Here is a 12,700-nt window from a genome sequence, read left to right as displayed (position 1 = left end):
TGTGTCTCTTTTCCTTCTGTCTCTCTTCCTCCTTTTTTTTTTTTTGGGTCCAGTTGTGGGGCCTGAACTCTGGGCCTGGGTGCTGTCCCTCAGCTCTTCAGCTCAAGGCTAGCACTCTACTACTTGAGCCACAGCACCACTTCTGGCTTTTTCTGCTTATGTGGTGCTGAGCAATCGAACCCAGGGCCTCATGCATGCAAGGCAAGCACTCTACCACTGAGCCACCTTCCCAGCCCCTCTTCCTCCTTCTTACTTGACATCTTCTGCTGGATTTCTTAGCCTCTGTGACTGAGTCCTCCCCTAACATATTTTATGCACTGCAGCCATGAGTCGGCTGAAAGCCTCAGTGTACCCCTTGGCTCCTGAGTGAGCCTGTTGAGGGCCAGTTGTGCCTTCCTCTCCTGAATACTCTTTTGGGTGGCACATCTCTGATTTATTGTTGTAAATGTCCTGTGAACACAGGAATATGCAGTCATATCTATTCAACTAATGTTTGGCTTTCAAGAGATTCTCCTCTGGGCTTCATGGAAATTACAGATTGCCCAGGTTGCTAGCTCAGTGACTGTATCAGCTGAATCATTGTGAACCTTTGTTTTTGCACTGTTATTGGGGATTTGAACTCAGGGTCTTGTGTTTGTGTGGCTTGGTTTGCTCAGCTGGCACTTTAACACTTGAGCCACACATCCTGGCTTTTTGCTGGTTATTTTGGTGGTGGGATCTTGTGGACTTTTCTGCCCAGCTGGCTTCAAACCAGGATCTTCTGGATCTCAGCCTCCTGAGTGCCTAGAGTTCCAGGTATGAGCCAGCACCGCTGCCCAGCCTGTCCGTGAGAACTTCTAATGAACTTGTGCAGGGAGGAGCTGCCTGACTCTTGTGTGCTGGGTGCTGGGGTTTGCCTTTGATGCAGCTGTCACTCTGTCGTTCTCCTGCCTTGTTGACAGAGGTGTCACGATGAGCCACCTGGAATTATCTTTAATCCCAAAAACCTTTAATGATAAGGAAATGGAAAATGCAGATGGGCTTATTTATCCCCTATTTGTAGATCCTTTCTGGTTCCTAAAGTTTTGTGCTGAAACTTGTTCCTTCGGCCAGTTGAAACTTCGTTTCTTTCCCTGTTTGATTTGTCTTGGGAAACATCAGATAAGTGTCTCAAACTGCTTTAGCTGATAGCGTCCACATTCCACACGTAAACTCATCTGCCATCTGCTTACATTAAAATGTCATCAGAACTTGTTTTTCTTCTTGCAACAGGAAGGAGACAGGCGTATGAAACTTCAGAACATGGTCAAGTTCCCCTTGACTGGCCTGGACATGACACCTCATGTGGTTAAGAGAAGCCAGAGCAGCTGGAGCTTGCCATCCCATTGGTCCCCGTGGAGACGGCCCTATGGACTCGGGAGGGACCCTGAGGACTCCATCTATGACCTGTATGCTGTGTGCAACCACCATGGCACCATGCAAGGGGGGCACTACACAGGTCTGCAATTCAAGAGGCTGCGTGTTTATGCGCTGCTCCCTTCAGGCTGTCTGCTTTGTGGTGGTGGGGGGGGCGGGGGGCACCTGGCTTTGAAGCTTCTTTCTCTCCAGTGCCTGTGCTGGCAAGTCTTCCTGCTTCTCCCCATATGAGAACGTGTGCACAGACAGCGTGTTCTGCTCCCTGAGGATGCTCTGTGTTTCCCAGCAGGCTGCTCACTTGAGGCTTTGCTCTCTGGTTGCTTGAGGGTTTTGGCATCTCTTTAATCCAGATGATTGTGAACCACTTTTATAGTGCTGATTTGGTTTTGTTTTCACTTGTTTCACTTCATTTAGTTTTCCACTTGTAAAAGCAACTCTAGTTTCTTAAGAAGCTTATAGACTATAGGGAGTGAGGGAAAAGAGAATGATGAATGCCAGAGTGGGCTTGTTACTCAAAATAACCACAGCTCATATCCTAAACCCTTGTGATAGGACACATGCCACCAAAATTGTTACCATTTTGGTCACATTGAAGTTTATAATTTGGTGACATTGTCAGTCACCACCACAATTCATCTCCAGAATTTCTCTCATCTTCCCAAGCAGTAACTCTGTGCCATTTTCTGTCTCTGTGGATTTGACGCTTCTAGGTACCTCTGATCACTGGAATCCCACCATGTTTATTCTTTTGTGGCTGGCTTATTCTGTTCAGTGTAATGTGTTAAGGGCTGTCTGTGTTATAGCATGCATCAGAATTTCCTTTTGAAGGCCAGACAAGGTCTTGTCATATGTTTGTAAAAGTTTGATAAATGTCCAGTGTTTTCCCCTAACTTCTTGGCTGTTATTTTCTACTATTATGATGATTCTAGTGTATTCTGTTCCAAGTGAACATTTATTAGGCACCTTATAGTTAGCTTGCCGTGGACTCTGCCACATCAGAGGCAAATAGATCTAGCCTCTAGTTTCCAGGATGTAATCAAATAAGGGGGAGACATAGATACAAATAAAATGTAGGAAAGTAGTAGTGAGGTAGGGGAGGTAGGTACCAGAGGAGTATGTGGCTGGGTGTGCTGAGGGCTAGGAGAACCCACTGAGATTAGTAATCTGCTGCTTGCACCTTGCTCCCTCAGGGGCTGGCAGAGGTAGTGGCTCCACTCATTGAACTGGTGAGGTGCTAGCTGCCTGGTGATGCTGGAGTCATTCCTGTGTTTGGGTGATGAAGTGGCCTGACATTGCTTGTCTTAGACAGGCTGTACATTGCCGAACACCTTTATTGTTTCTGGTTTTAACTCAAAGTACGAATGAGCTTCTTTGTTCATATTCACTTTTCTGTGTTTTAATCCTACCTTCCATTGAGATGAAATGGCATTGGAGATGGAATTGTTGGGTATGCATATGGACTCTCGGGAGACATGGCAGGTTGTAGGGTTTCTTGCTTGGGCATGTGTTTCACGTAAGGGTGGGTGTGTTAAGTTGGTTTATCTGTGCAGGTGATGAGGACTCAGATTTCTTCGTCCTTTGTATTCGATATACTTCATGTTTGTACTTCTCAGGGACTTCCTTTTCTTCCTCAGCGTAGTGGTTTCCTTAACATTAGTGCTTCATAAAGGTGGAGGTAGACATGAAGGAGGGCTGGGCTTTGCCACTTTTGGTAAACATCCTTAGCAGTGAGCTGCGAGCCTCCCTGCCCCTTAGCAAGGTCAAGGAGTACTGCCAGCCTGCTCAGCTTTGCCAGTACCCTTTTTCAACTTGCTATTTTTTTTTTTTCCTCCTGGGTTTTGGGGGCGAGAGGTCAGGAGGATGACTAGATGCAATCTTATATTCTTGAAATCTTTTTAGTACCAGTTCTTTTAAATATTTAAATGTTGCTATCAGCGATTGTTGGAGAAAGGAATTGTCTCAGCCTCTGAGTGTCTCATAATGGAGTGGTTTGGATTGCCTCAGCTTGCCTGGGGAAGCACTTATAGGAGAGAGAGAGGCTCCCTCACATGTTCTCACTTCATAGGAGATGAAAGTTAAATTGAGTGCTTGAATATACTTTCTACCTTGTGTACCCAGTTGGTGTTATGGTCGAAGTTACGATATAGTATTTGGCACTTGACATACTTTGTTTATATTTTCTGAAAGCCATTGCTGTGTTGTTGGATAGTAAGTCATGGACTCTTAGACTGGAAATGGACTTAGTGCTTATTTAGTTTCACCAGCAACTTGTGCAGTAGCACTTTTGCCCGTGTTGCTCATTAGTACTCATCCAGCCTCAGCTTTGGTGGACAAGCCATCAGGAAAGTGTGGACTGGTTTGTTACGTGCTTTCTAGCAAGAAGTCAGGGGAGCTAGGGCAGTGCTGGAATCCTGCTGCTTTCTATATAGAACAGACTTTGGACAAGGCTTGGCACCCCCAGAGTTTAGTATAATTTAGCGAAACGGGCTTGGGTGAGAACCCAGGCCTGTCGTCCCAGCTCAGTGGTCTTGGCCAGGTAACTTTACTTTGCTCAGGAACCACACAGGTGATCTGGAAGGGAGCATGCCTGCTTCACTGGTATTATTTTCCTCTTTCCCATGCTTAAGCCATGGTGCTGCTTGTCTGGTATTATGTAAAGTGGTTAGTCTTAGTTTACGGGCCATTTTAAAAGCGTCAAGCACTATTGGATGAAAGATGCAGTTAAGTTTTCCTTTGGGCTACCTGGGCATGTTCTCCATTTTGCGCTAGTTTGTGTATAACATGGTTTATGCATGGTGAACCACAGGGTTGGGAAGATTTTAGCTGCTATTCACGCCTTCTAGGATGAAGAACTCATCTGTGTTTTCAAACACCCAGCTCTCCAAGAGTTTACACTTCAGTATAAATACAATAAAGACACCACAGCAGATCAGATGGCGCTGAGCATTTTCCAGTGCCTACCTCTATTTTGGTGCTTCTGTTGTAGAAAGGCACTGGTCTCCAAACCGCAGTTTGAGTGACTCTGGCTTAGAAAAAGCTTTAAAAGACAGTGGTGGGGAAGAAGAGCAAGTTGAGCTGAAGTGCATATTAGTGAGTTATTCTGTGGCTTGTTTGCGCATGGTGACTGAAGGGAAACAGACAAATAGAGCACGGTTATTCTGTCCCCTTCTCTTGGGTGTGTCCCTTATAGCTCCTCCCCCATCAGCACTCCAGAGCAGCAGTCACTTCACCCACTGGCTCCTTCATGTATCTGCGTGGCCTGATCCCCCTGGCCAAGCAGGTGTGGCCTCTCTCTTTCCTTCCCCCCTCCTTTCCCTGGTCTGGCAAGTCCTCAGCTGAGAGTGACTACTCTCCCCACTGTTGTTTTTCTTAGTATCTCTGCTTGTTGGGGAACCTGTCTGGTCTCGCCTCCTTATCTGGGTCCCTTCTCTCACTTTCTATCTCCTTGTCCCCCTCCCACATCATTCTCTGATACTAGCTTGTGTTTGTGGACATAGCTGGCCTCTATTATCTCCTAGATGCTGGGACAGGCCCTTCCCCAGTAGTGACAATCAGTATGTTTCTACTCACTGCTAAGTGTCTCTTGTAGGGAAAAATTGTCTCTGGTTGAGACCCAGTGGAAGTATATTGTGTTTTCTAAGATGAACTAGAACTCTTAGGTTCTTATAATAGTTTGAAATTTCTTGGCACTTTTTTTGTTTTTGAATGTGATATGGAATTTGGATTTTTTCCCTTAATATCCCTTCATTCCTATGTGTAGCCTTAAAAAGTTCTTGAAGTGGGGCTGGGAAGGTGGCTCAGTGGTAGAGCGCTTGCCTTGCATGCCTGAGGCCCTGGGTTCGATTCTTCAGCCCCACATAAGCAAAAAGAAAAAAGCCGGAAGTGGTGCTGTGGCTCAAGTGGTAGAGTGCTAGCCTTGACCTGAAGAGCTGAGGGACAGCGCCCAGGCCCAGAGTTCAGGCCCCACGACCGGACCGCGCCCCCCCCCTCCCCCCCCCCCCCCCCAAAAAAAAGTTCTTGAAGTAGCCAGGCACCAGTAGCTCACGCCTATAATCCTAGCTACCCAGGAGGCTGAGATCTGAGGATCGTGGTTCAGAGCCAGCCTGGGCAGGAAAAGTCTGTAAGACTCTTATCTCAAATAAACCACCAGAAAACCAGAAGTGGCACTGTGGCTTAAGTGGTAGAGTGCTTGCCTTGAGCTAAGAGCTCAGGGACAGTGCCCAGGCCCAGAGTTCAAGCCTCCACGACTGACCCGACCCCCCCCCCCCCCAAAAAAAAAAAAAGTTCTTGATGATTTACGTGAGAAGGATGGTGTGAGGGCAGAATGCAGTGGCTGACGCAGCCTTGTGGGTGCTGACGGTGGGCTTTTTTTTGGCAGCGTACTGTAAGAACTCTGTGGATGGCCTCTGGTACTGCTTTGACGATAGCGAAGTGCAACAGCTGTCAGAAGATGAAGTGTGCACGCAGACGGCCTATATCCTCTTTTACCAGAGGCGGACTGCCATCCCCTCATGGTCAGCCAACAGCTCGGTGGCAGGTAAGATTGCCTCTGGTTTCTGATAGTTGCTTCTAGAGCTAGAGGTGGTAATCGATGGTCCAGAGGACAGAATATCTAGAAGTCTTCATAATGACCACTTGGATCAGATACGGTCTCACATTCTTATTTAGTCTGGGAACTGTGGTTTCAGTCAAGGAAGTGAGGATAGCTTCGGAGAGCTGCTGCAGGGCAGCAGAATTCATGCAGTGGCATGCAGAGCCAGGCTCACCCCACGCACCGTGTCTGAGGTCGAGCTGGATAGCAGCCCTGTCATGTTGCTCTGAGCCTCCTCCTGGTGCTGTCTTGGAGCATTGTCCCAGCAGAACCACACACGTATTTAATATAGCCATGATCATGGCACCTACCTCGTGGGAGTTGCTAAAATGAGGTAACAGTGTGGGAAAGTGCTTTATAAAAGGGTCAGGGGCCATTTGAAAGAGTTCTTTCCCCCTTCTGTCAGGGGAAGGAGATAGCTGTGGTAGTATTAGGCGGTTTGGTTTACGGGATGGGACCTAGCCTGTTGTCTTAGGAGTGGAGGAACATGTGTCTGCACACGACTTGTTATGCATTCACACATGATCTGAACAAGGGATGCGTACCACCCACCACAGAGTGTGAACTTGAAGGAAGCATGGCAGAGGAGGAACATGGTAGTGTGTCAACAGGCCAGGGTGGGGAATGGTACCCCATATCCCTCTCACAGCTTGTGAGGAGAAAGGGAGCGTCATGCAACAGAGCCACGCCCCACCCTGCACAGCTGCCTGCTGACTGCAGGCAGTGTGAAGTCCACTCAGTATAGCCTTTCCTCAGAGCTTTTCAAGGTCTGAGTGGGGCGCAGGTAGGACACATTTTGGAGGTCTACCTGAGGTAGCTATGCTGCTTCATTAGTCAGTTGCTTACCATAAATCTGGCAGCAGGAGCCGCCAGGCCATTTGTTCTTCATCCTTTCTCAGTAGTTTGCTCTGGAGTTTTGTCTCACCTCAACACGAGGATGGTAGTTGCTCAGCGCAGCTGGCAGCGCCTGCATGAGGGTGGGCAGCGCTGGCTGGACACTGGCCAGGCCCACCTCAGTCCCACCCCCTTTCCCACAGGTTCCACAAGTTCCTCCCTGTGCGAGCACTGGGTGAGCCGACTTCCGGGGAGCAAGCCAGCCAGCGTGACCTCTGCGGCCTCCTCCAGACGCACTTCCCTAGCCTCGCTCTCTGAGTCTGTGGAGATGACCGGGGAGAGGAGCGAAGATGACGGTGGGTGAGGGGTCTGTGTGAGATTTGATGGAGCTGTGGGCTGGGACCATAAGAACTAATGTTTAACGACAGGACCCTTTCTCTTTCTACTCATTATCTCCACTTACACATTCTAACATGCAGGCTGGAGCTTGGATTCTGGAGAGTACTCAGTCCTCAGAGTGGCTGTACAGACTCCGGCTGGGCCTTGCCCAGGGCCACCTGGTGTGGAGTTGCTCAGTTTAGCTTCAGTCACAGTAGAAATTGAGAAAATGGAATTTAATTGATTGTAACTTTTACTTGGTTATAACTTGAGTAACAGCAGGATAGTAGTTCTGACAGAGAGTACCAGAAGCAGCGGTGGGGATTGGGCATCCCTGGTCTCAAGAGCTAGGAGGAAGACAGGTGAGCTCAGCTTGCAGAAGGAGCACAACGAGTCATTGTCCAGGGATGCTCACTCTGTGGCCAGTGTTTCGATCGCTCTGATTTGCTCCTGGTGTAATGCATGATGCTGAGGAAATGAAATGACCACCACATGGGGTGGGAGGTCAGGGGAAGAAGACAGACCGGTCTGCCTCCTCTTCTGGCTTGTTACTTTATTTGTAAAATGAGAGCACAAGACTGCATTGCTAAGCTGCATCTAGCTCCTGATATCTCACGAGGCCAACTAGTGAACTCAGGTCTGCATAGGAAGAGGTTATTTGTATCCTGCCTATAAAGCTTGAGTTTACTGTTGTTTAAACAGTAAGTCCAGGATGGTTTGCCCTGACCCAGTTTTTACCTCTTTTTTTTTTTGGTCAGTTTTGGGGCCTGAACTCTGGGCCTGGGCGCTGTCCCTCAGCTCTTCAGCTCAAGTGTAGCTGAAGAGCTAGCACCCTACTACTTGAGCCACAGCTCCACTTCCGGCTTTTTCTGCTTATGTGGTGCTGAGGAATTGAACCCAGGGCCTCATGCATGCAAGGCAAGCACTCTACCACTGGGCCACCTTCCTACCCTCTGACCCATTTTTTAAGCTAGTGTAGCTGGGGAAATCAATGTCCTCTTACACTTTACCATCATTTAATGATGCTGGGTGGTACACAGGCCAGAGCATATCTTAGGATTTTAGACTGTTTCTTTCAATGCCACAGTCTCAGTAGCAAATGTGTTAGATAGAATTCAACTTAAAGGATTTTCTTCAGAAATTTAAAGTCATTGCAAGTACAAGTATATTGTTGTAGTCAGGTTTTTTCCCCTTTGAGGCTTTGGACCACTCAGGAAAGTGTTTATTAATTACACCCAACACTCTGGTTCTTTCCACTGATGCACTTCAGTAATAACTAAGTTACCTGCTGTGATAGGTTTGGGTGTTAGCTCTGCCTTTCATTTTTTTTTTTTTTGTGTCATCTTGGCCAGAAATTCATTCTCTGGGGCCCAGATACCCTTCCAGAGGACCTAGTTAGTGGCTGGATTAACAGCTCATGTTTAGTGAGCATCTTGCAACTCCAGGTTCCCTGTTGTCCACATATTTGTCAGATTTTCTTGAATTCTCACATGAGACATACTGTCAGCCAGCCACCTACAAGCCACAGGCCACATGTGGCCTGCTGCTTTTACCACAAGAACACTTTAGCACCCAGTGGTGCTTGTTTGTGTGCTGTGGTGGCAGAGTTGAGTGGTTCCTTGGTTACCAGGGCCTCTCCGGGAGAAGTGGGCCAGGTGGCACAGAGTGGCTTGCTGGTTCCTGAGTTAGAATGACCTGTTGTGTTGATGAGGGAACTGGACTCCAAGAGGTGGAAGCCATGTGGCTGTCTTTGGTCCCAGACAGGCTGGCTCTGAAGGTCATCCTCCTTTATTCTGTGTGGCTTGCCTGCATTCTCTCTCATTGTCTTAAGACCTTACTGGAATGCTGTTGTTGTTGTAACAGAATTCTCTGTGCTGTGTTCAGGAGGCTTTTCAACTAGACCATTCGTGAGAAGCGTCCAGCGTCAGAGCTTGTCATCCAGATCTTCCGTCACCAGCCCCTTGGCTGTCAACGAAAACTGCATGAGACCCTCGTGGTCCCTGTCTGCCAAGCTACAGATGCGCTCCAGTTCTCCTTCCCGGTTCTCAGGGGACTCCCCGATTCACGGCTCTGCCTCTACCCTGGAAAGGATTGGGGAAGCCGGGGACGACAAGGTCTCCATCTCTTGCTTCGGTAGCTTACGGAACCTGTCCAGCAGCTACCAGGAGCCAAGTGACAGTCATGGTCGCCGTGAGCACAAGGTTGCAGGCCGGGCCCCGCTGGCTGTCATGGAAGGTGTGTTCAAAGACGAGTCAGATGCCCGCAAATTGAACTCTAGTGTTTTAGATGCACAGAACAAAAACTTAGCACAAGGGGATCGCCTGTCCCCCATCTGCCCCCCATCTGATCCATTTGACAACAACAACCAGATTGCCTATGTAGACCAGAGTGATTCCGTGGACAGCTCTCCCGTCAAAGAGGTGAAGCCCCCAGGCCCCCCAAGCTCCTTCACAAAGAAGCCTGAGAGCACAGCTAGGAGGCCCTCGAGTGGCAGAGGTGCCCCTGAGCCAGAGAGGGGTGTGCGCAAGGGGCGGCCGGCCCTGGCGAGCCAGGACTCATCTCTCTCAAGTACGTCCCCCTCCTCGCCCGTCCCTGTGAAGGCTTCTCTGAAGCCCTCCCGTTCTCGCAGCAAAGCAGACTCTGCTGCTAGGGCCAGTGGAAGGCACTCAGCCCCTGCGCCGGCCCAGCCCAGAAAGGAGTCATCCTCCAAGTCCCAGGACTCCGTGTCTTCCCCTTGCGCGCAGAAGCAGAAGCCTTCCTCTGCCCTCGCTCACTCTGCAGCTTCCACAGCTGCCAAAAAAACTTCGGGCCCTGCCCCCAGGGGCACCGTCCCTCCTGGAAAGAGCAGGACTTCAGATCGGAGCTTAAGCAGAGAGGGCTCCCGCCACAGCCTGGGCTCCGACAGAGCCAGTGTCATCTCCACCTCCAAACCCACCTCCCCTCGGGTGAGCCAGGCCAGAGCAGGCGAGGGCAGAAGTGATGGCAAGCACGTGCGAAGCTCCTCCATGGCCAGCCTGCGCTCGCCCAGTGCCAGCGTGCGCTCCGGCCTGAAGAGGGACAGCAAGTCTGAGGACAAGGGACTGTCCTTCTTCAAGTCGGCCTTGAGACAGAAGGAGACTCGGCGGTCCACTGATCTGGGCAAGACCACACTGCTCGCCAAAAAGGCTGCTGGGGGCTCTGTCAAGTCAGTGGGTAAGAATACCCCAGATGACAAGGCTGAGAAAGACCAGCCTCCAGGCTCCCAGCAGCCAAGCGGGAATGTGGTCGGTAAAGACCTCACCTCTAAGGACGCTGCTTCTGCTAAGCGTTCCCTGCTGTCCTCCCGCAAACCCAAGTCTTCCCAGCTGGATTCTGGAGTCCCCTCGTCTCCCAGTGGCAGGCAGGCCTCAGAGAAAGCCTCCAAAAAGTTAGCTTCCAGCATGCAAAGCTCTGCACGGCCTTCTCAGAAACCTCAGTGACGTTTCTGCACCCCAAGTGTTTTATCTGTAAAGATGTTTATTTATTTAGAACCCTCTCTCCCACTAAAGCCCTCTCTGCTTTTGTTTTGTATTTTTTGGGTCATGTGCCTCTGTGTATGCGTGCGTGCGTGCGTGCGTGCGAGTGTGCGTGTGTGCGTGTGTGTGTGTGCGCGCGCGTGTGTGCGCTCGCCTCTGTGTGTGTGTAGAATTCAATCAGATTGCTGAAATGTCACCTTATTATGTCACTGAACCAAATAACAGCCATAGGCAAAGCATTGTTAGCAAGCTGACTGGTGTCATTGTAGACTGCACCCTGACAGTCCCTTCAAAAACTGTGCTACGTCTTTCTAGAGAACGTGGATGACTTGTTGGATACTCGGGTTTGTTTTGAAACATGCGAGCTAGTTGAGCCATGGTGAGTGTATAGGAGAGGAAGTTATCTGACTTGTCTTTAATCTGAGCAGGACCTGTCCTCGTGAGTTGCCAGTGGCACCAGGAGCTCTGAACCTGTGATACCAGCAGGGAAATGAGTGGAGGGCAGCCGTTGCTCTCCGCGCTCTGAGCCCATCTTTTGTCTTTGTGAAGGTCGAGCTTTCCTCACTAATGTTCTCAGGTATGTGACTCGGCTAGACTAGGATGATGGACATCGGTGAATAGCATTCAAGAGGAAGGTGGCGTGAGTGACTGTCACTTCTGCTGCCACACCCAGATGTTTTAGAGGGAGACAGAAGTCTTTTGCTGCTTTCAGAGCTGCAGAGGTGGCTCTTGGGATACCAGATTGCTTGGCCAGAGATCCAGGTACCAGTTTTCTAAATATGGCCACTGTTTTTTTGTTGTTGTTGTTGTTTTGTTTTGTTTTTTGTTTTTTGTTTTGCCAGTCCTGGGGCTTGAAGTCAGGGCCTGGCTCTGTCCCTGAGCTTCTTTTGCTCAAGGCTAGCGCTCTACCACTTGAGCCACAGTGCCACTTCGGGCTTTTTCTGTTTATGTGGTGCTGAGGAATTGAACCTGGGACTTCATGCATGCTAGGCAAGCACTCTACCACTAAGCCACATTCCCAGCCCCCACTGGGATTTTGAACTATACTAGAGAGTAATTAGCCCTTCTGAAAGATTCCCTAGCAAAGCCCAGCTTTAACGATGGTGGCATGGATTGCAACCATTTCCTCCTGTGGGGGTGCTTTGTTCTGTTAGAGAGGGTTGCTCCCTGCTGTCCTCATGTGTAAACTCGTGTCCTGTCCAGCTGCAAAGGAAGGAAGTGGCTCCTGCTATGTGTGGCACAATGTTATGGATGTACTTCAGGCCCAGCCTTATCGTCTTTGTGCTAAAGATGAATTTTGGAGTGGAATTTGGAGTATGTTGGCACAGATCATAGAAGGGAAACCACAGAAATCTCACAGACAAACAGAGTGTTTACTTTTTTCAGTTTTATAATTCTCCTGGCAATACCTTGCAGCTCAGTTTTTAACTTTTCACTTTTTCTAGTTTTTAAAAATATTAAGGGAATTGTGGTCCTGAGTCTCCCTTGAATAGCATTTGTCACTTTGCCATAAACTAGAGCATGCTGTTATTTGCTGTTATGTGCTTTTGTGTGTGTGTGTGTATGTGTATGTATGTATATGTATGTGTGTGTGCACGTGCTGGTACTGGGGCTTGAACTCAGGGCCTAGGTGCTGTTCTTAAGCTTTTTTTGCTCAAGGCTGGCACTCTACCATGTGAGCCACACCTGTATTTCTTGCTTTTTGGGGGTGGTTAATTGGAGACAAAAGTCTCATGGACTTTCCTACCCCTGTCTGGCTTTGAACCATGATCCTCAGATCTCAACCTCCTGAATAGCTAGGAATGAGCCACCGGCACCTGGCATACGTTCATGTGCTTTTTAATGCTAACTTTTTCTTGGTTGTAGTTCTCTATTGGAGTTCTCTGTGGGCTTTTGGTGCACATGTGGGTCCATACATAATCCCTCTTTTCAGTCTTGCTGTGTATAAAGTAACTTTAGCACATACACATGCATAACTGGCAATTCTGCACTGCCTTTTATTTTTCCT

The 12,700-nt window shown here is 48.9% G+C and overlaps 1 protein-coding gene across 2 annotated transcripts in view; it reads left to right on the top strand.

The window, feature by feature from the left end:
• The window catches only part of Usp31 (ubiquitin specific peptidase 31), a 65,221-nt gene that overhangs the window by 49,637 nt on the left and 2,884 nt on the right, over window positions 1-12,700 (top strand). The window contains exons 13-16 of one of the 2 annotated variants that reach the window (XR_006148906.1): window positions 1,252-1,477; window positions 5,774-5,932; window positions 7,024-7,176; window positions 9,083-10,755. Coding sequence is in view for 1 of the 2 variants with exons in the window: in XM_042689834.1 (XP_042545768.1) it covers window positions 1,252-1,477; window positions 5,774-5,932; window positions 7,024-7,176; window positions 9,083-10,656 (2,112 nt within the window). In the remaining variant the exon portion in view is untranslated. Of the gene's footprint in view, window positions 1-1,251; window positions 1,478-5,773; window positions 5,933-7,023; window positions 7,177-9,082; window positions 10,786-12,700 lie in introns of those variants that run through there. The other variant, XM_042689834.1, reaches the window with a different exon arrangement.

The sequence above is a fragment of the Dipodomys spectabilis genome, unplaced genomic scaffold (genome assembly GCF_019054845.1).
Source record: "Dipodomys spectabilis isolate Male_0828 unplaced genomic scaffold, ASM1905484v1 ptg000127l, whole genome shotgun sequence".
Classification (NCBI taxonomy): domain Eukaryota; kingdom Metazoa; phylum Chordata; class Mammalia; order Rodentia; family Heteromyidae; genus Dipodomys; species Dipodomys spectabilis.
This window is presented reverse-complemented; position numbering and strand designations above follow the sequence as displayed.